We start from the raw sequence: 23,081 nt of genomic DNA on the forward strand, positions 1-23,081 counted from the left end.
GTCGCCGTATGAAGATTTGCAGCTGCTCTACGGTTTTGTTAAGACTTTTACCTCGTCCAGAAAGCATAACAAAGCGAGCTATGGAAAAAGCACAAACAGATATAAATAGAGCCTCCAACATGAGAACTCGTTTGGCGATGTCATTTCAAAATTGGCGAGAAAGTAGAAGAAAAAAACCTCAACTGGCGTTTAGAGTCGGTTGAAAATCTGGCTGATTGTTGACATGGCCAACTTCTCTTTGATTTTGCCCCGTCAACTTTCGAGCGACTTCTCGCTGATTAATGTCAGATGAAAACCGGCAATGTAAAAAGCACTCAAAAAATCGTCAGTTAAATCCGTTCTGCTTTTAGTCGTTGTTCCCGAGTGTGGGCAATGAAAGCGCTTGAAATTTTGCCAAGTACTAAACTGTCTGTGAATATCGGATTGATCTGACAAACGGGAATTAAGCGGTCTGAATATAGACAATACCAGACAGTTGTGCAGAACCACCCCCCCCCCCCCCCAAGAGAATAAAAGCATAGACATGAACAAACGACTCTCATTTTTCTGTCTGTGAAACAACCTCCCTCTGACGTCACTTGGTCGATTTCACTTGACAGCGTACGCGATAATTACCGTTTTCAGAACGAGGAAGTGCTCTTCATTTCATGGCCCTATATTTCGTTTTATCCGTCGGCTTCAAAGGCTGTTCAATACACATTTCATGGCGAATGTTCCATCTGTTTTCATTTGAGCTATTGTTAGAGTCTTAGTTTCAGACCACAAACAAGACTGTTTTTTCTTTCCTTGGATTCTTTCTTTCAAGCACGTTTTTTCTTCATAGTCGACGCAAGATGCCTGAGATTAAACACCATCCTAAGATACACATTCGGATTGTTTTCAGTTTGGGTTCAGTTTAACTTCAAATCAGTTTGAGCTTTATGATTATTGACGATATTTGACACCCTTTGTGACAGTCATTGTAAATGCAAGACCTGCATACCGCCAAGACTACAACGATGTCGGCCAAGTTTGCATATCATTCATAAAGAAAATAGTGTACGATCGAGTCACGGCGACTGTAAATGCTGTACTCGATGGAATATCAAAACAGTGCAGGTTACATTTAAAACTTGTCTTCAGCTGTCGAATCCCAGTGTCAAGGGAGATTAAAAAAGATATATGCTGTACGGAAGTGACCACAAGCGCAATGCAGTCTGTGTGTGTGTGTGTGTGTGTGTGTGTGTGTGTGTGTGTGTGTGTGTGTGTGTGTGCTTGTGTTTTGACACTTCTGCCGACAAAAGTGACAAAACACACCCGTATACAGCCGACGTCGCTCAAACTGCCGACGTCACCAGATCGTATCGCCGACTTTTTCGGATTCAGGGGAGGGAATTTGTGCCGATGGTGTTAAAAACTTTTGGAGTCACCTAAACTCGATACACATGTGTATAGATGTTTGGGTCCACGGTGGCGCATTTCGCGTTGAAAAACTGTGTGTGTCGGTGTGTGTCAGCTTTTCATTGGAGTTTGCTTCGTTTCAATAGTGTGACGTCACGTCCTCTCTCGGAAAAGATGGCAGACTGCGTCAGTCAGTTTTCAATCGTCCACTCTCATGCACAGTTCTGAAGGTATTTCTGTAGAATTATTTGGTTATTTCTGAATACAGGAGAGCAGTATCATACCCTGACTTATATTTTGACCATGTTTATGCTTTTCTAACCCGGTGTTGTTTAGTATTGTCGGTGCTCCGGGGTTTTCTCTACTAGTCCACGTGGTGCGCGCCACTGTTTTTCTAGTCTTGTTTCTAAGATGGCTTTCAAAGCTAACTGTTGGAATGATGTCCACACTCAGAGTATATACACATAGTAAAACAACATGTGAAACGAAATCAAACAAGTGACCAGGAGAGGCGTTCGCTAAATGCAATATCTTGATGAGGAAAAGAATTAGAATGAACTGAACAACTTATCATAATGCAATTTGCAAAGTCAGCAAAGTTTCAGAGCAAAAGTATTCTGGATTCATGCTGAGGTCATTCGTGTTAAGGTACACTTCTTAAAGCGTTTCTATTATTGTTGCTGTAGTTGTTATTTTCATTATATAACCCTTGAGGAGGGTCTGATGCTCCCAATAGGCTGTCTGTGAAGGGATACTTATTTCTCTCTCTTCCTCTGCTAAGAGATTTTAACAAATCTCGGAAGAAAGTCTCTGCTGACTTTCAATTGTTTCTTTCACAATTTCTGATGCAGAACTGTCAACATGGCGAAGACAGGACTCACAGCAAGGGCCCTGTTTGACCATCTGAGAAATGAGTAAGCATCTTCACAAGTTCATGTTTGTTTTTGCTAACTGTAGGTTACTTCTATTTTTGTTAATTGTTTGAATTTAAATCTTGTTCTCTGAATAAAACGCGAAGGCTTGCAAAGCAGAAGTCATGAACACTGTCAAATCTGTATAGTTCACTTTAAATATTGAATACACTTAAAGTTAAAGTGATTATGCAGTGTCAATTTATTCAAGACCAAAACAGAACATTTAAAAAAATCCCTTGGTCAGATTTCAAATACTAATGATAACTACAGGGGTGTACCATATCTTTTTGAGACACCAGCCAGACGGGCCTAAAATGCTAGCGCTATATGATCACACAAACGATTGCCTCATATGGTATAATTATGTTCTGCCAATTCAGTTTAAAAAACAAAATAAGTGGGTCTCCACACTAGAGATACCAGCAGGCATGAGCAAGTTCCAACATTTTCACTCGCCTTGTGGGCTAGTTAATTTTGAAATTCACTCGCCCACAAAAATAAATTACCAAAGGCAAAGAACAAAACGATTCCATTCATTCAAACGTGGTGAAAGGCGAACAAGTCTTTGCAAGCGCCTGTACTTATTGCATCAGCTGTTGAGTGACATGAGCATGCTGGTCTTGCGTTAGCTAGTGCATAACGTGTCCCCCCCTCGGTGTCTTCGACCTTTTTGTTTGAGGTTACCCATTTTTTTGTGTTTTGTTGGTGAGACTTTGATGTTTTGTGTGCACGTATGTTTTCTGGCTTAAATTTGTCCATACCAACAACGAATGGCTTTTTACTCTCTTAGAAGCGCCATGCATTTCGCAAGCAGTACACATGACGTGTTTTTTCTCCCGACCATAGCTTAGCCAGTCTCTCTGCTAACCAGAGTTAGATTGTGTCCAGTCTGCCTCGAAGGTACGCTTCCTCTGTCCGGAGTCATACTTTTTCAGTCTGTCGGACTCCGTTCCTTCTGGTTTGGCTTTTTTCTTTGGGGGCTGGCACTCATCCAAGTATTTCCACATGTTTACAGCTGCGTTGACAATTCTGATTGGTTAAAATCGTTTCCACAGAAAGTCCTGATAACCCCGAAATCCGGTTCTGGTTATTCTGATTGGTTCATGGTCACACAAGAGAATTTCCCGATCAGCTCAAACTGGAGCTCCGAACGGATCACATCCAATATTTTAGCAGTCATAGAGTGACGACAATGTGCTTCACAACAGACAATCGTCACTCGGAAAATGATACCACAGACCCAAAGTTTTCACTCGCCAAGTGGGCGATCATTATAAGACTTTCTATTCACCCACACTCATTTCTGGTCACCTGTGGCGATTGGGCGACCGATCTTGCTCATGCCTGGACCCAACATTTTCACTCCCGAAGTGGGCGATCATTATAAGACTTTCAGGGTTCGTACAGGTCATGGAAAACCTGGAAAGTCATGGAATTTGATTTTTAATTTTCCAGGCCTGGAAAGTCATGGAATTTCAATTCAAGTCATGGAAAGTCATGGAATTTAAAAAAATAAGAAAGAAAGAAAAATTAACCTTTAGCACGCCAGCGGCGATTTTCGTTGCCCACCCCCCTCCCCCTTGCCAGCCAGCAGCGATTTGCGTCTCCAGCACAAGGCTTGTTCGTATGACCAACTTCTCGTTCGTATTTGCATACGAGAATAACGGTATTTTTAACGGCACTTGAGCCAAAGCGAGGCTCATTTCCTTCCGTTATCTCGTCGTGTCGTCTGCACTGCATTTGAGTCGGTTTCGTCGAAGTTTTCTGCTTTTGTTTTTGCATCAATAAAGTACTTTAGCGCTTCGACAAGCAAGATGGAGGATGATGAGTTTGAAACTTTCTTTCGAGTTGTTTCTTGACAACAAAAAGTATGCGGAATTGGAACGAATTACCGAGGAAGTTCTTCGCAATGAACTGTGTATTGCGGTGAAAAAAATGACAGTTCGTCAAGTCACAGTGACGGTTACGAAACGGAATTTACGAAAGTGCAGATGGATACAAACAGTGGCTGGTCCAGTTTAGTGAAATGACAGGACCAGCAAACATTACCGATAATCTGACTGCATAGCAAATGCCTGACTTGCTTGTCGAAGAGACACTGCGTAGAAACTGACTCAAATTCAGTGCAAAGCAAGCCAGTGTCAAAACTGGCAGTGACAAGACGTAAAAAGTTTGCGTGTTCGGAAATGGCGACCTGTGGATCTAGTCATGGAAAATGTTATTGAGGCTCATGGAAAGTCATGGAAAAGTCATGGAATTTTGTTTCTAAAAACCAGTGGGGACCCTGGACTTTCTACTCGCCCACACTCATTTCTGGTGGCAAGTGGGCGACCGATATTGCTCATCCATCGCGATATAACCTTCGTGGTTGAAAACGACGTTAAACACCAAATAAAGAAAGAAAGATATTGCTCATGCCTGATTACCAGTCGCGGGCGGGTATTGAGGTACAACTATGTAACTATTTATTTTAAGCAGTTGAACATTGTTTGTAGCCCATGATTGCTCTGAATATCATACTGTTTGTCATTTTGTTTGCTTTTGTGATTTTCAAAATATTAGACAACAATTACGGGCCGAGTATTTATTTTCTAGATGCTGAGGATATATTTTCCGCTACAGTGACATGTAATAGCATTGTTTCTATTTCTATTCTCAGGGGTGTGATCAACGTGGACAAGGCAGCTGCTCAGGTCGAGTCTGATGACCCAAATGAGGAAAGAGTACCTGGAATGGTATGTTACATTTTGCATACAGGAAGAAAGCTTTCTCCCACTATACCAGTGTCGCCCAAACATGCATTCGGCTCAGGGTGTGTGGGCGACACTGGTAGTGGGAGAAAGCTTTCTCCATGAAGCTTTCCTAATCTAAAAGACAATAAAATTGCAACCATTATGTGAACTGAAACGGGGGTTTCCGACAACTGAGAACAGAACTTCTTTTGCCATTTGTAAGGTTAATGATAACTTTATCATGCATGTTTACAACAGTTGCAGGGATGTCGTTAGGCGTTGGGCATCGGACATAGAACGATTAAAAGGCTCAAATGTCCGATTCACATAGCCACATGGTGGTCAAATGTCCTATCATTTTCAACTGAGCGCGGTCATTTTCCGACAAGAACTCCATTTCTTCGGACAGGGCGTTATTTGATAATTTTCCTTTTCTTCTTCTTCTTTGTTCATGGGCTTAGACTCCCACGTTCACTCATGTTTTTAGCACGAGTGGATTTTTACGTGTATGACCGTTTTTTACCCCGCCATTCAGGCAGCATACGCCGATTTCGGGGGAATAATTATTTTCCTTTCATGATAGAAATCTTCAAAAGGCGACCGAACGCGCTAGCGTACAGGTGCACTGAAGTTTTGCAGTGCAGATCTTGCGTTTTCCGAACCGTTTGCGGTATGAGCCGTTTGTGTACACCCGTCTACAGCACACTAAAGTAAGGAGTACGGGAGCCCACTCCAACTGACCAAGTCTCGCGTCTGCTTTAATTTGCTTTGAGTGTCGCCGCTGAAACCTCCACAATCACGGAAAGTAAAGTTTCGTCACTTGTAGATGGTGTCGGTACAGCAGGAAATTCCCGGTCTTTTAATAAGGTTACTATTTATGGCTCACACTGAGAAACTGGCAAACTTCTTCTGCGTTCGTGGGCTGAAACTCCCACGTACACTCGTGTTTTTTGCACGAGTGGAATTTTACATGTATGACTGTTTTTTAACCCCGCCATTTAGGCAACCATACGCCGTTTTCGGAGGAAGCATGCTGGGTATTTTCGTGTTTCTATAACCCACCAAACCCTGACATGGATTACAGGATCTTTTTTCGTGCGCACTTGGTCTTGTGCTTGCGTGTACACACGGGGGTGTTCGGACACCGAGGAGAGTCTGCACACAAAGTTGACTCTGAGAAATAAATCTCTCGCCGAACGTGGGGACGAACTCACGCTGACAGCGGTTAACTGGATACAAATCCAGCGCGCTACCGACTGAGCTACATCCCCGCCCTACTGGCAAACTGTTTAGTCGAATCTGTCAAGCAAAAAGCTGTCAGGAAATCATGCAGTTTGTGTGTCAATCAAAGTAAGAGTGCTGACGTTTTTGATTGCTTTTTAGTTTGTTTGTTTCTTTTTTGTGTGTGTCCTGTTTGAAACAAAAGTAATAAAACATACGCACACAATGTTGGTGCATATTCTGATATGTGTGTGTGTGCACTTGATTTTGTGTTTTGCACAACATTATAATGTCATATTAAAATGTCTGAAAGCAGTCAAATGTCCTATTGATACCGAATAGCTCAGGACATTTGTCCTATTGGTATGAATTTGTGGCAATATCCCTGCAGTTGCTGTTTTCAATTGTTTCATGTGTTGTTTCTGGATTGTTTATTTCAATTTTGGCACCATTGTGTTCAGGAAACTCTGTTCTTCCTCTTGTTTTGATGCCATTGTATAATTCAAATAATCAGACAACCACTGATAACAAAAAAGACTTTACCCGAACACAATCTGATTTAAGTCGAACAAACAACTGGTATGGACATGATAATGATAAATAAGCTACTCCACTAGCTAATATGCCGGCTGATGACTTTCAAAATGACACATAATGCTATAAAGCAGCACACAAGAAAACATATTTTATGAACATTTGAACCAAGTTATAGTACACAGTATGAAACATTTGGAATCAAAAGCTAAATCCTGTAACTAGTGTTAGTCCCAACTCACAGTCAGACAAAACGACAGACTGTGGGGCATGAGGACAATGACACATTACAAATCAGAGACAGCCAGATAGCAAAGATAAAGTGTGCCTTTGAAATCAATAAGACAACAGAGGACTTGCTTTTATTTCAGGTTGGGTGTGACGATTGGTCTACAAGTGGCTTCCATAGCGACGATGACAGTGAATCCCTGTTCTCCAGTGAAATTGAGGAAGAAATCCTAGATGATAGTGACCCCAGCTTTATCCCCCCAACTGACAGTGACATTGACTCAGATAATGATTCTGACTTAGTCTTCAAAGCTGTTCAGCAAGATCGTGTGAGTTGTATTTCAGAAAGTGAGGAGTCTCAAGACTCGGTAACATTTCCTGCGTTGGTTCAGAAATCTGCCCCCTTGACCGGTACATTAGACAACACACAGGATCCATCCGTTATAGTTCAGTGTGCAGGAGAGAAGAAAGCCTACTTTTGCGCATTCTGTAGCCGGCCTCAAAAGCGCCTTCCCAGACACCTGCTGACAATGCATGGAAACGAAGAGATTGTGATGGAGTACTCTAGTTGCAAAGATGAGAAAAAGAAGTCAGCATTGTTGACAAAGATCAGAAATTATGGAAACCACCGCCACAATGATGACGTGTTAGCAAGCGGCAAGGGAATCATAATTGTAATACACAGACCCACTGATTCAGAAAGGAATACACCTCATAGCTATGTCCCTTGTCCGGATTGCTATGGCTACTTCAGGAGATCATTGATGTACAGACACGCTTGCCCTTTGGCACCTGATGGTCAGAAAGTCAAGGGAACATCTCGAGTGAAAAAAGGTGAGAGTCTTCTCACTCATGCTCCAAATGATCGATTTTCAGAGTTTCAGAGCTCTTTCAGGGCAGGTTCCATTTCCTTGCTGGCCAGAACAGACCCTTTGATTGAAACATTTGCAAAAGCTGAGTTTCACAAAAATGGTCATGATCCGGATATGCACAACCACATCCGATCGAAGGTCAGAACTGTTGCAAAGTTACTGCTGGAAATGCGGACAGTTGTTGGAAGTCCCTTGTCCTTAACTGACTGCATCTCACCTGACAGGTATGAAGCACTGGTGGATGCCACAAAACGACTTGCTGGTTACGACGAGATAAAGCAGGAATTTAAAACGCCTTCCCTAGCCAAGAACGTTGGCATGTATATCAAGAAATGTGCCTTAATCCGCCAGTCTGACGCAATGCAAAGACTTAACACTGTGGAAGAACAGAAAGCTGTTCAGCTTGTGAAGCTTATTGAGTTGACCTGGAATCAAAGGATATCCCACCATGCACTGAGAACTCTGAGGAAAAGGAAGAGGAACTCGCCTAGCCTGATGCCTGTCACGTCTGATATTGTGCTTTTGTCAGGCAACCTTGAGGACAAAGCAAAACGATGTGCTGATATCTTGGAATCAGATCCAGAATCTTCCCACACACTGACAGAAAATTGGAGGGATCTGAACACTGTCACCTTGACTCAGATCATGATGTTCAACAGACGGCGCCAGGGAGAAGTGTCCAAAATGAAACTGACAGACTATACTCAGAACACAAAGACGTCGCATGATGAGGAGCTTGTAAAACATGCTTTTTCCCCCCTCGAACAAGCACTTTGCAAGAAGCTTACAAGGATAGAGATTCCTGGGAAAAGGGGGAGGACTGTTCCCGTCCTTTTGACGTCTGCAATGAAGCGTTCTCTTGAACTACTGGCATCCTCAAGGGAAAAAGTGGGCATCAACCCTGAGAATCCATATCTCTTCCCACGAATGAGCTTCAATTCACTTGGGCACCTGAGGGGATCTGACTGCCTGAGAGAAGAAGTGGCTGATTGTGGTGTGACGCACCCAGAGTTCATCACCACAACCAAGCTGAGGAAGCAAATAGCAACTATTTCCCAAGTGGTCAATCTGAAAGATCATGAATTAGATGTTTTGGCTGACTTCATGGGTCACGACGTACGAATACACAGGGAATTCTATCGCCTCCCACAACAGACGTACCAGGTTGCAAAGGTCTCCAAGTTGCTGCTGGCACTGGAAAAGGGTGATCTCACAAGCATTCATGGGAAGACGCTGGATGACATCACAGTTTCCGCTGATGACGGTAAGAGTCAAATTCAACTACATACATACACAATGGAACGCCCCTTTTAAGATCCCCCAATATCAGACTCGCTCCCTTTTAAGATTTTCGCTTCATAACCTCTGTAAATTCACCTCCATTTTAAGACTCCCTCTTTGTTAAGATCTGCTTTTCTCCGATATTTGGAGGTCGTAAAAAGGGGGTTCAACGGTATTCAGTAATTTATCATAATTAACATGCAAAAACATTTGCAATGGTGTATGTGCAGTGACAATCCCATATTTCAGGGAATAATCAGAAAGGTGCAGTACATGCCTGTTATTTGATAACTATTTTTGTTTTGATGAAACGTAAGGTAACACTATTTTAACAAGTGCGACGAAGCTCAGACTGGGACTTAAAGGCACAGTAAGCCTCCCGTAAACCATCACAGATACTGTCAGGCTTTTACACAGTACAAACACCCTTCCATTTGAACGCTCACCGAACGGGAACATCTTAGGTGCCCTACGTAAAGAGCTAGCAATTTTCAAAGAATTTATTTTCGCATGGTTTATCTTACCCCTGAGCCATCGTTCGTTTGTTTGTTTGCTTAACGCTCAGTCCACCACGAAGGGTTATATCAGGGCGGTGCTGCTTTGACATTTAATGTGCGCCACACAAGAAGTCGCAGCACAGGCTTCATGTCTCACCCAGTCACATTATTCTGACACCGGACCAACCAGTCCTAGCACTAACCCCATAATACCAGACGCCAGGCGGAGCAGCAACTAGATTGCCTATTTTAAAGTCTTAGGTATGACCCAGCCGGGATTCGAACCCACGACCTCCTGCTCACTGAGCGGACGCCTTACCACTAGGCCACCGTGTTGCGGTTGAGCTTATCTGCAATTGCACGTTATTATGTACCTCTGAATCTGTACGAAACAAATGGCTGTGATTCACAAGAACTCTAGCGATGGCTTTTGACTGATCAGAGGAACTGGCGATAGGCATAAACCGTCGTCTGCTACGAGAGCCACGACCTTTGCGTGACCCTGCTTCCGGGCTTTTCTTTTTTCAAACTTTTAAAACTTCGAATTGTACTGATCTTGTCTTGATGAAAAAAGAATTCTTTTATGATTTGAGAATGTTTGTGTAACAAGCTGTCAATTTATCATTTTGATTTTAAAAGTTAGGTCAAGTGCCAAAACGAGGCGTCCGATTGTCAAAGAATAATTTGAAAATTGCTCGCACCTAGGATGTTCCTGTTCGGTGAGCGTTCAAATGGAAGGGTGTTTGTACTGTGTGTAAAAGCCTGACGGTATCTTTGATGGTTTACGAGAGGCTTACTCAGTTACTGTGCCTTTAAACTAGTTACAGGATTGAGCTTTTGATTCTAAATGTATCACTCATACTGTGTCAAATTATACAGTGGCATCAAGACAAGAGGAAGAACAGAGTTTCCTGAACACAATGGTGCCAAAATCAAAATAAACAATCCGGAAAAAAATCATGAAGCAATTGAAAACAGCAATGTTGTAAACATGCACGATACAGTTGACATTGACCTTACAATTGGTAAAACAAAGAAGTTGTCGAAACCATTATCTTTTCAGTTCACATAATGATTGTGATTTCATTGTCTTTTATATTATATCACTGTCAGATTGTATGTGTATGTGACAGTTCTGGATGATGAAGACGACGACGATGATGATGAAGATGGCGCCCCAACCATTCAGGCAACATCATTCAAGCAACAAGAGTCTGGTATGTTCCTTTCTCACTGTAAAGTACATGTAATGCACAGGTTATGATGACCATTTGCTTGCTTTATGACAGTCGATAAGAATGTGTTGTCTTAACTCACGTGAGAGAGAATAAATGTATATGTAAGCTATAAATGTAATTTGATAAAAAGAAACCTTTCAAGAACTTTATACAAGCTTTTAACAACAACATTGTTTGGAACTGTTCAAAATGCACAACTCTTAAAGGAACACTGACCCTCTCGTGTGAACAGATTGGGTCACATACTCACATGTGTCCAAGATGAGACCATCCCCCAACATGGTCACATACCCACAATGAAGAAGCCTGGCTGCTCTTTCTGTACTGCAGGCATATTTTTATGCGTGAATAGATGGGGACAAAGTCTCACTTATGTTCATGCTTTTACATGGGAAAAGAATATCCCTCAACTTAGTCATATTCCAAACATCAACACCCCGACTGCTTGCTGTATGGAACTTGATTTTTTGATGAATTCATTTATTGCTGTCACTTTGCAACCTTCATTTATCAAAACTTCCTTCAGTGCATAGAGAGCACCTGGGCTGTTCATGTTTGGCATGCAACCATGTTGGGGGAGGGTCTTACCCCTTGAAAAAGCAGGAACACATCCGAGGTCCAACACACGTTTCTTACATTCAAACACAGGACATACATATTTCTGAAGACTTTCTGTTTTACAACACACATTCGCAAAACCTCTCTGATGACCACATGTGTAACTTTCTGCTGACCACCCACGCTCTGTTCACCCCATGTATTAACATTTCTGGTGACAACACACAAGTGTTTACATTCAAACACAAGATATTTATACATACGTAAGGTCTTGATGACTTCTCAAACATTCTGCATTCAACCACAAGACAGCAATGTACACTGAGTTTTAAAACCTTGCGCTTGTGCACGTGATGGGAATTCTGATAATTAACATGCTTCTCATAAAGGTAAAGACCTGTGTAGGTTTAAAACTCAGTGTACATTGCTGTCTTGTGGTTGAATGCAGAATGTTTGAGAGGTCATCGAGACCTTACGTATGTATAAATGTCTTGTGTTTGAATGTAAACACTTGTGTGTTGTCACCAGAAATGTTAATAAATGGGGTGAACAGAGCGTGGGTGGTCAGCAGAAAGTTACACATGTGGTCATCAGAGAGGTTTTGCGAATGTGTGTTGTAAAACAGAAAGTCTTCAGAAATATGTATGTCCTGTGTTTCAATGTAAGAAACGTGTGTTGGACCTCGGATGTGTTCCTGCTTTTTCAAGGGATAAGACCATCCCCCAACATGGTTGCATGCCAAACATAAACAGCCGCAAAGTGACAGCAACAAATGAATTCATCAAAAAATCCAGTTCCATACAGCAAGCAGTCGGGGTGTTGATGTTTGGAATGTGACTAAGTTGAGGGATGGTCTTTTCCAATGTAAAAGCATGAACATAAGTGAGACTTTGTCCCCATCTATTCACACTGGAAGGAGGGTGCATTTAATGAAGCTGCAGTTCTTAAACATTGCCCTCCGCTGGGGACTGATGATAACCACAAAATATTATCGTAATGGCTGACCTTTTTATATCAAACTTCAAATTCACAGGGGGATTTACTTCAAAATGTAAAATTGATAATTTTGTACCTTTTTTTTTTTTTTTTACCTAGAGGCTTTAAACTTCAAATACTAACTGGCAGAGTGACCAATAGCAGACTGCTACCCGATTGCATTGGACAGACAGGGGTGAGGGCACAACAAACACAGGGACCAGGGGGGGGGGACTGAAGGGGGAGTGGGGGGCACAACAGACAGTTACCAACTGAAGACTAGCTGCCACGTGACTGCATTGTACATGGGAGGAGGGGGGGGGGGCGGGGCAACAGACACAGTGACAAAACTAATTTTATTTCTTTGTATTCTTTGTTCAGGATCTGGCGCTTGTGCTGCAAGGTGTGCACGTGATGGGGATTCTGATACTCAACATGCTTCTCATAAAGGTAAGGACCTGTGTAGGTTTTAAAACTCAGTGTACATTGCTGTCTTGTGGTTGTATGCAGAATGTTTGAGAGGTCATCGAAACGTTACTTATGTATAAATGTCTTGTGTTTGATTGTAAACACTTGTGTGTTGTCACCAGAAATGTTAATACATGGGGTGAACAGAGCGTGGGTGGTCAGCAGAAAGTTACACATGTGGTCATCAGAGAGGTTTTGCAAATGTGTTGTGAAACAGAAAGTCTTCAGAAATATGTATGTCCTGTGTTTCAATGTAAGAAACGTGTGTTGGACCTCGGATGTGTTCCTGCTTTTCAAGGGATAAGACCATCCCCCAACATGGTTGCATGCCAAACATAAACAGCCGCAAAGTGACAGCAACAAATGAATTCATCAAAAAATCCAGTTCCATACAGCAAGCAGTCGGGGTGTTGATGTTTGGAATGTGACTAAGTTGAGGGATGGTCTTTTCCAATGTAAAAGCATGAACATAAGTGAGACTTTGTCCCCATCTATTCACACGGGAAGGAGGGTGCATTTAACGAAGCTGCAGTTCTTAAACATTGCCCTCCGCTGGGGACTGATGATAACCACAAAATATGATCGTAATGGCTGACCTTTTTATATCAAACTTCAAATTCACAGCGGGATTTACTTCAAAATGTAAAATTGATAATTTTGTACCTTTTTTTTTTTTTTTTACCTAGAGGCTTTAAACTTCAAATACTAACTGGCAGAGTGACCAATAGCAGACTGCTACCCGATTGCATTGGACAGACAGGGGTGAGGGCACAACAAACACAGGGACCAGGGGGGGGGGGGGGGGAGGGGGAGTGGGGGGCACAACAGACAGTTACCAACTGAAGACTAGCTGCCACCTGACTGCATTGTACATGGGAGGAGGGGGGGGGGAAACAGACACAGTGACAAAACTAATTTTATTTCTTTGTATTCTTTGTTCAGGATCTGGTGCTTGTGCTGCAAGGTGTGCACGTGATGGGGATTCTGATAATCAACATGCTTCTCATAAAGGTAAGGACCTGTGTAGGTTTTAAAACTCAGTGTACATTGCTGTCTTGTGGTTGTATGCAGAATGTTTGAGTGGTCATCGAAACGTTACTTATGTAATATGTATAAATGTCTTGTGTTTGAATGTAAACACTTGTGTGTTGTCACCAGAAATGTTAATACATGGGGTGAACAGAGCGTGGGTGGTCAGCAGAAAGTTACACATGTGGTCATCAGAGAGGTTTTGCAAATGTGTTGTGAAACAGAAAGTCTTCAGAAATATGTGTGTCCTGTGTTTGAATGTAAGAAACGTGTGTTGGACCTCGGATGTGTTCCTGCTTTTTCAAGGGATAAGACCATCCCCCAACATGGTTGCATGCCAAACATAAACAGCCGCAAAGTGACAGCAACAAATGAATTCATCAAAAAATCCAGTTCCATACAGCAAGCAGTCGGGGTGTTGATGTTTGGAATGTGACTAAGTTGAGGGATGGTCTTTTCCAATGTAAAAGCATGAACATAAGTGAGACTTTGTCCCCATCTATTCACACGGGAAGGAGGGTGCATTTAACGAAGCTGCAGTTCTTAAACATTGCCCTCCGCTGGGGACTGATGATAACCACAAAATATGATCGTAATGGCTGACCTTTTTATATCAAACTTCAAATTCACAGCGGGATTTACTTCAAAATGTAAAATTGATAATTTTGTACCTTTTTTTTTTTTTTTACCTAGAGGCTTTAAACTTCAAATACTAACTGGCAGAGTGACCAATAGCAGACTGCTACCCGATTGCATTGGACAGACGGGGGTGAGGGCACAACAAACACAGGGACCAGGGGGGGAGGGAGGGGGAGTGGGGGGCACAACAGACAGTTACCAACTGAAGACTAGCTGCCACCTGACTGCATTGTACATGGGAGGAGGGGGGGGGGCAACAGACACAGTGACAAAACTAATTTTATTTCTTTGTATTCTTTGTTCAGGATCTGGCGCTTGTGCTGCAAGGTGTGCACGTGATGGGGATTCTGATACTCAACATGCTTCTCATAAAGGTAAGGACCTGTGTAGGTTTTAAAACTCAGTGTACATTGCTGTCTTGTGGTTGTATGCAGAATGTTTGAGAGGTCATCGAAACGTTACTTATGTATAAATGTCTTGTGTTTGATTGTAAACACTTGTGTGTTGTCACCAGAAATGTTAATACATGGGGTGAACAGAGCGTGGGTGGTCAGCAGAAAGTTACACATGTGGTCATCAGAGAGGTTTTGCAAATGTGTTGTGAAACAGAAAGTCTTCAGAAATATGTATGTCCTGTGTTTCAATGTAAGAAACGTGTGTTGGACCTCGGATGTGTTCCTGCTTTTTCAAGGGATAAGACCATCCCCCAACATGGTTGCATGCCAAACATAAACAGCCGCAAAGTGACAGCAACAAATGAATTCATCAAAAAATCCAGTTCCATACAGCAAGCAGTCGGGGTGTTGATGTTTGGAATGTGACTAAGTTGAGGGATGGTCTTTTCCAATGTAAAAGCATGAACATAAGTGAGACTTTGTCCCCATCTATTCACACGGGAAGGAGGGTGCATTTAACGAAGCTGCAGTTCTTTAACATTGCCCTCCGCTGGGGACTGATGATAACCACAAAATATGATCGTAATGGCTGACCTTTTTATATCAAACTTCAAATTCACAGCGGGATTTACTTCAAAATGTAAAATTGATAATTTTGTACCTTTTTTTTTTTAATCTAGAGGCTTTAAACTTCAAATACTAACTGGCAGAGTGACCAATAGCAGACTGCTACCCGATTGCATTGGACAGACAGGGGTGAGGGCACAACAAACACAGGGACCAGGGGGGGGGGGGGGGGGGGGGAGGGGGAGTGGGGGGCACAACAGACAGTTACCAACTGAAGACTAGCTGCCACCTGACTGCATTGTACATGGGAGGAGGGGGGGGGGGCAACAGACACAGTGACAAAACTAATTTTATTTCTTTGTATTCTTTGTTCAGGATCTGGCGCTTGTGCTGCAAGGTGTGCACGTGATGGGGATTCTGATAATCAACATGCTTCTCATAAAGGTAAGGACCTGTGTAGGTTTTAAAACTCAGTGTACATTGCTGTCTTGTGGTTGTATGCAGAATGTTTGAGAGGTCATCGAAACGTTACGTATGTATAAATGTCTTGTGTTTGAATGTAAACACTTGTGTGTTGTCACCAGAAATGTTAATACATGGGGTGAACAGAGCGTGGGTGGTCAGCAGAAAGTTACACATGTGGTCATCAGAGAGGTTTTGCAAATGTGTTGTGAAACAGAAAGTCTTCAGAAATATGTGTGTCCTGTGTTTGAATGTAAGAAACGTGTGTTGGACCTCGGATGTGTTCCTGCTTTTTCAAGGGGTAAGACCCTCCCCCAACATGGTTGCATGCCAAACATGAACAGCCCAGGTGCTCTCTATGCACTGAAGGAAGTTTTGAGAAATGAAGGGTGCAAAGTGACAGCAACAAATGAATTCATCAAAAAATCCAGTTCCATACAGCAAGCAGTCGGGGTGTTGATGTTTGGAATGTGACTAAGTTGAGGGATGGTCTTTTCCAATGTAAAAGCATGAACATAAGTGAGACTTTGTCCCCATCTATTCACACGGGAAGGAGGGTGCATTTAATGAAGCTGCAGTTCTTAAACATTGCACTCTGCTGGGGACTGATAATATCCAGAAAGTATGATGGTAATGACTGACCTTCTTTACATATCAAGGTCACAAAAGGGTTGACTTCAAAATGTAAAATTGTTAATTTCTTTAACTTTTTTTTTTAACCTAGAGGCTTTAAACTTCAAATACTAACTGGCACAGTGACCAATAGCATACTGCCACCCGATTGCATTGGACAGACGGGGGTGAGGGCACAACAAACACAGTGACCAAAAACAGACTGCCACCTGACTGCATTGTATATGGTAGGGGTGGGAGGCAACAGACACAGTGACAAAACTAATTTTATTTCTTTGTATTCTTTGTTCAGGATCTGGCGCTTGTGCTGCAAGGTGTGCACGTGATGGGGATTCTGATAATCAACATGTTTCTCATAAAGGTAAGGACCTGTGTAGGTTTTAAAACTCAGTGTACATTGCTGTCTTGTGGTTGAATGCAGAATGTTTGAGAGGTCATCGAAACGTTACGTATGTATAAATGTCTTGTGTTTGAATGTAAACACTTGTGTGTTGTCACCAGAAATGTTAATAAATGGGGTGTGCAGAGTGTGGGTGGTCAGCAGAAAGTTACACATGTGGTCATCAGAGAGGTTTTGCGAATGTGTTGTGAAACAGAAAGTCTTCAGAAATATGTATGTCCTGTGTTTGAATGTAAGAAACGTGTGTTGGACCTCGGATGTGTTCCTGCTTTTTCAAGGGGTAAGACCCTACCCCAACATGGTTGCATGCCAAACATGAACAGCCCAGGTGCTCTCTATGCACTGAAGGAAGTTTTGAGAAATGAAGGGTGCAAAGTGACAGCAACAAATGAATTCATCAAAAAATCCAGTTCCATACAGCAAGCAGTCGGGGTGTTGATGTTTGGAATGTGACTAAGTTGAGGGATGGTCTTTTCCCATGTAAAAGCGTGAACATAAGTGAGACTGTGTCCCCATCTATTCACACGGGAAGGAGTGTGCCTTTAATGAAGCTACAGTTCTAAAACATTACACTCTGCTAGAGACTGATGATAACCACAAAACATGATCGTAATGGCTGACCTTTTTATATCAAACTTCAAATTCACAGGGGGATTTACTTCAAAATGTAAAATTGATAATTTCTTCAACAGTTTTTACCTAGGTGCTTGAAACTTCAAATACTTATGGTTTGGTGTCTGTCGGAAATTACACTTGTCTGGTTGAACCATGTACAATTTCAAGGTGACATTGGGGTAAAATTTAAGCTTACAAAATTGCAAAACTTTATAGTTATACATATTTTTTTTATCTCCAACTTGATGTTCTTAGACTGTCAGAATGTTATGGCTACATTCTGCTGTGTTGTCTGCTTACAGTTACACACACACACACTAATTTACTTTCATAATCACTCATTTGCTCCTTGTTTTTCAGTGACTGTGGCCAGAAAAAAGACGAAGCATCGACAGTGGTTGTCTGAAGAGAAAAAAGCAGTGGACCATCATTTTTCCACATTTCTGTTAAACAGCAAACTGCCGGGAAAGAGCTGCATAGAAGATGTTCAAGGTAAAGAGCCGAAACTGGCAAAACGCACATGGAAAAACATAAAGGACTTCATTCGTAACAAAATCAAATGATGCTTTTTTTGATGTTTTCCTGGTTCTCAGTTAACTTATCCCAGTTGAGTTTCCTGTTTGATAAGCACTTGTAGCCAAGTCTTGTCATGGAAGTTTTAATTTGTGACCACTGCAGACATTGTCATTAAGGTTAACCATATCAGAATACGATGGACCATTTGATTGACTTTTTTGGTTTATCTCCAACTTTATTTCTTTTGACTGTGTTGTAACACTTTCGGCTTGCTTAACTTATGTCACAAGTGTACTCTAGCATACAGCCTCAATATTGGCTTTCATAGACTGTCAGAATGTTAAGGTTACTTGCTGCTGTGTTGTTTGCTTACAGTTACCCCCCCCCCCACACCCACACACACACACACACACACTTCTTTACTTTCATAATCACTCATGCCTGAGGATTTATGCTTGATTATTGAATCTGTTCCTGTTGTGTGATGTTTTTTTAACAACGAACTACTGTCACGAACTTGATTTTGGGGAGGATTCTACAGTTATTCACTGCTGTTGTCAGGATTTGCTCATGGCTGTTCAAAACTTGTTAAATTCAATGTTTTGAAATGTGACGAGGTTGAAGTGGCTTGGATTTTCTTTGTTGTGTTTGTGGTCTTTTCATTTTTGTAATACTTCATTTTTGTCTGAAAGGATGGGATTTTTCAGGGCATGTTATGTTTTTAGACTTGTGAGTGTAAATGGACTGTATGACCTGCCAAGATATCTTAATCTATGGAACCATTGGTTTGAGATTGTTCATCCTTAATGTAGCTCCCATGGGGTCGCCTTCACGCGACGGGAGTGTTTCCACAGAGCTACCCCACCCCTTTACTTCTCTTCTTTTGTCTTATTTCTGCCTTACCAGTCCTTTCACCTATATTTCCTTCCAAGAAAACTCTCCCTACTATTCCCTGCAGTTTTCCAATTCTTTTCTTGTTGTCTTATTTCTACCTGACTGGATCCATCACCTTTATTTCACTTACCAAAAGTCTTCTTTTCCACATCCTTATTTCTCTGCCCCCCGCTTGTCGTAAGAGGCGACTAACGGATTCTGTTTCTCCTTTTACCCTTGTTGAGTGGTTCTTGTATAGAATATAGTCAATGTTTGTAAAGATTTTGGTCAGGCAGTATGTAAGAAATGTTTGGTCCTTTGTACTGGAAACTTGCATTCTCCCAGTAGGGTCATATATTGTACTACGTTGCAGGCCCCTGGAGCAATTTTTTGATTGGTGCTTTTGTGAACAAGAAACACTTAACAAGTGGCTCTATCCCATCTCCCCCCTTTCCCCTATCCCATCTCCACCCTTTCCCTCGTCGCGATATAACCTTCGTGGTTGAAAACGACGTTAAACACCAAATAAAGAAAGAAAGATCCTTAATGTATTTTTTCTTTCACCAATTTTAACTGCGGATAGAGAAAGTGTCTGTCACTTTGTAATTTTATTTTTGTTGTTAGCAGTCATGCAAGAATGTTCTTTTTGAATTAAGTTCAAGTTAGCGGGAATTTACCTTGCTATCATTTGAATGCATGTCATTACAAATGACATCAGGCTCACATTGACACAAAACTCTCTCTCTCTCTCTCTCTCTCTCTCTCTCTCTCTCTCTCTCTCTCTCTCTCTCTCTCTCTCTCTCTCTCTCTCTTGTTGCCCATGTGTCCGAACATTTCAATCACAAAGTGCCAATCCACTCCCTTGCACCACCCTACCCGCAAACAAAGTTGAACTACTCTGAGATTGCCTTTTTTTGTTGTTGTCTAAGATTGTTTAATTTTTAGTCAACTTTCAATCTCGGCAACAACGTGTGTGTTAAATTCATTCAGTGTGATTGTCATGATAGTGCCAGTTTGTGACCTCTGCAGACATTGTCTTTAAGGTTAACCATATCAGAATACGATTAACCATTTGATTGAATCTTTTTTATCTCCAACTTGATGTTCTTAGACTGTCAGAATGTTATGGCTACATTCTGCTGTGTTGTCTGCTTACAGTTACACACATACACACTAATTTACTTTCATAATCACTCATGCCTGTGGATTTATGCTTGATTATTGAATCTTTTCTTGTTGTGTGATGGGTTTTTTAAAAGTTACTGCTGTCATGAAATATGTGCCTGTGAACTTGAATTTGGGGAGATTCTACAGTTATTCACTGCTGTTGTCAAAGACATATGACCAGAACACTTTTATGGTCAAATTTTGCTTATGGCTGTTCAAAACTTGTTAAATTCAATGTTTTGAAATGTGACGAGGTTGAAGTGGCTTTGATTTTCTTTGTTGTGTTTGTGGTCTTTTCATTTTTGTAATACTTGATTTTTGTCTGAAAGGATGGGATTTGTGTGGGCATGTTATATGTTGGTATACATACGTCTGGTACCTATATTTCCATACTTGTGTTACTGCAGCAGATTTTTAGATTTGTGAGTGTAAATGGACTGTATGACCTGCCAAGATATCTTAATTAATCTATGGAACCATTGGTTTGCGATTGTTCATCCTTATATGAAGGTCTGATTAGCCTTTGCTTATTGATATTAATAATAGATGTTTGGAAATAACTCCTTTGGGTTTGTTGGTGTTGTGGACGGGTTACCCTTTCTTGCAAAAGCTCTGACAAACAAAGGATTGACCAATTACGAGCGAGTGGGCTGTCAGAAACCGGTGGAACGAAACAGGTGTTGCCGACAGACCACCAACTAGAGACTGGTCAATCCTTTGTTTGTCAGAGCTTATGCATGAAAAGGTCACTCTCCCACAACCCATACACACCAGACAAAGCGCACAAGTCAGACACAAGGTGTTGCATTTTGTGTAGCATTTAAAGAGGATGGATGCTCCTCCACCCACATGAAAATCTGAACATATTTGTGATTATGTGAGGGCATGTGACAGTCATCTTGAGAAATAATTAATCTTTTGGTTAACCAACTTAACTGCAGATGTATGTCCCTTTCTACTTTTATTTTGGTTTTAATTGTTGCTGGCCATTGTCTGCGATGCCGTTAAGGCATATAATAGTCGCCTTAAGAAATAATGTATCTTTTGTTTCACCAATTTTAACTGCAGATAGAGAAAGTGACTGTCCCTTTCTAATTTTATTTTTAATGTTAGCAGTCGTGCAAGAATGTTGTGTTACTGTAGCAGTTGTAAGATTTGTGTGTGTAAATGGACTGTATGACCTGCCATGATAATCTATGGAACCATTGGTTTAAGATTGTATATGTCTTTTGTTTCACCAATCTATCTGCAGATGCTTTGTTCCTTTCTACTTTTACTTTGGTTATTATAGTTGCTGGCCATTCTCTGTGGTGCCGTTTTTTAAGGCATTTGATAGTCGCATTGAAAAATAATGTATCTTTCATTTCATCAATTTAGTGTCTGTCCCTTTCTAACCCCCCGCGGGTTAGGGGGAAGAATTTACCCGATGCTCCCCAGCATGTCGTAAGAGGCGACTAACGGATTCTGTTTCTCCTTTTACCCTTGTTAAGTGTTTCTTGTATAGAATATAGTCAATGTTTGGCTCCCATGGGGTCGCCTTCACGCGGCGGGAGTGTTTCCTCAGAGCTACCCCACCCCTTTACTTCTCTTCTTTTGTCTTATTTCTGCCTTACCAGTCCTTTCACCTATATTTCCTTCCAAGAAAACTCTCCCTACTATTCCCTGCAGTTTTCCAATTCTTTTCTTGTTGTCTTATTTCTACCTGACTGGATCCATCACCTTTATTTCACTTACCAAAAGTCTTCTTTTCCACATCCTTATTTCTCTGCCCCCCGCATGTCGTAAGAGGCGACTAACGGATTCTGTTTCTCCTTTTACCCTTGTTGAGTGGTTCTTGTATAGAATATAGTCAATGTTTGTAAAGATTTTAGTCAAGCAGTATGTAAGAAATGTTTAGTCCTTTGTACTGGAAACTTGCATTCTCCCAGTAAGGTCATATATTGTACTACGTTGCAAGCCCCTGGAGCAATTTTTTGATTAGTGCTTTTGTGAACAAGAAACACTTAACAAGTGGCTCTATCCCATCTCCCCCCTTTCCCCTATCCCATCTCCCCCCTTTCCCTCGTCGCGATATAACCTTCGTGGTTGAAAACGACGTTAAACACCAAATAAAGAAAGAAAGTCAATGTTTGTAAAGATTTTAGTCAAGCAGTATGTAAGAAATGTTAAGTCCTTTGTACTGGAAACTTGCATTCTCCCAGTAAGGTCATATATTGTACTACGTTGCAAGCCCCTGGAGCAATTTTTTGATTAGTGCTTTTGTGAACAAGAAACAATTAACAAGTGGCTATATCCCATCTCCCCCCTTTCCCCGTCGCGATATAACCTTGAACGATTGAAAACGACGTTAAACACCAAATAAAGAAAGAAAAGAAAGAAAAAAAGTCCCTTTCTAATGTTATGTGTAGTTATTTCTGTTGTTTGTAATATTCGTGCAAGAACTTTGTTTCTGTTTTTTAATAAAGTTTAAGTTAGCGTGAATTGAATTTACCTTGCTTTCTGTTGAATGCATGTCATTACAAATTCTCTCTCTCAAATTCTCTCTCTCTCTCTCTCTCTCTCTCTCTCTCTCTCTCTCTCTCTCTCTCTCTCTCTCTCTCTCTCTCTCTCTCTCTCTCTCTCTCTTGAACAGAAGCACATTGAAAGTATCTCGATTAAAGTGCTGGCAGATAAAAGCAATCTCCCGGGTGCATGTGCATATCAAGAGAAACAGACACAAAATAAATAACCCCAAAACGCAAACTTAGTAGTTATCGAGTGTGCCTCTTCAAACAAAACGAAAGAAAAAGAACAAGTCTTAACATGGTTTTTGGTGTAAGAACACTGTATATCAGAAAACATGGCATACACAAGCATCACAATGCATGCACCATCTCAGATTTGCTAT

At 41.4% G+C, this 23,081-nt stretch overlaps 2 protein-coding genes and 1 long non-coding RNA gene across 11 annotated transcripts in view; 1 reads left to right on the top strand and 2 right to left on the bottom strand.

Annotated features, from left to right (window-relative positions):
* Window positions 1–23,081, bottom strand: part of LOC138981393 (uncharacterized) — a 92,342-nt gene that overhangs the window by 43,990 nt on the left and 25,271 nt on the right. The window lies entirely within an intron of this gene.
* LOC138981392 (complexin-like) overlaps window positions 1–23,081 on the bottom strand; it is a 234,657-nt gene that overhangs the window by 36,422 nt on the left and 175,154 nt on the right. The gene's annotated exons all lie outside the window — the stretch shown is intronic.
* On the top strand, window positions 1,193–22,675 carry LOC138981386 (uncharacterized). Of its 7 annotated transcripts, XM_070354292.1 has the most exons (10): window positions 1,194–2,294; window positions 4,954–5,029; window positions 7,153–9,145; window positions 10,793–10,876; window positions 12,812–12,880; window positions 13,841–13,909; window positions 14,872–14,940; window positions 15,904–15,972; window positions 16,916–16,984; window positions 17,999–22,675. In XM_070354292.1, the coding sequence occupies exons 1-10, from the start codon at window positions 2,242–2,244 to the stop codon at window positions 18,199–18,201; spliced, it is 2,754 nt and encodes a 917-aa protein (XP_070210393.1). In that variant the 5' UTR covers window positions 1,194–2,241; the 3' UTR covers window positions 18,202–22,675. The 7 variants fall into 7 exon arrangements, with proteins under 7 accessions (XP_070210394.1, XP_070210395.1, XP_070210396.1 ...); XM_070354293.1 differs by lacking the exon at window positions 15,904–15,972 and having other exon boundaries at window positions 1,193–2,294; XM_070354294.1 differs by lacking the exon at window positions 13,841–13,909 and having other exon boundaries at window positions 1,193–2,294.

Source organism: Littorina saxatilis, linkage group LG12 (assembly GCF_037325665.1).
Source record: "Littorina saxatilis isolate snail1 linkage group LG12, US_GU_Lsax_2.0, whole genome shotgun sequence".
Taxonomy (NCBI): Eukaryota; Metazoa; Mollusca; class Gastropoda; order Littorinimorpha; family Littorinidae; genus Littorina; species Littorina saxatilis.

What these genes read in the sequence shown, in the direction of transcription:
- LOC138981386 (XM_070354292.1), top strand. Translation starts at nt 2,242, where the DNA reads ATGGCGAAGACAGGACTCACAGCAAGGGCCCTGTTTGACCATCTGAGA. An exon ending in TTTGACCATCTGAGAAATGA is followed by an intron (nt 2,295 to 4,953) that starts GTAAGCATCTTC and finishes TTCTATTCTCAG; the next exon opens with GGGTGTGATCAACGTGGACA. An exon ending in TCAACATGCTTCTCATAAAG is followed by an intron (nt 14,941 to 15,903) that starts GTAAGGACCTGT and finishes TTCTTTGTTCAG; the next exon opens with GATCTGGCGCTTGTGCTGCA.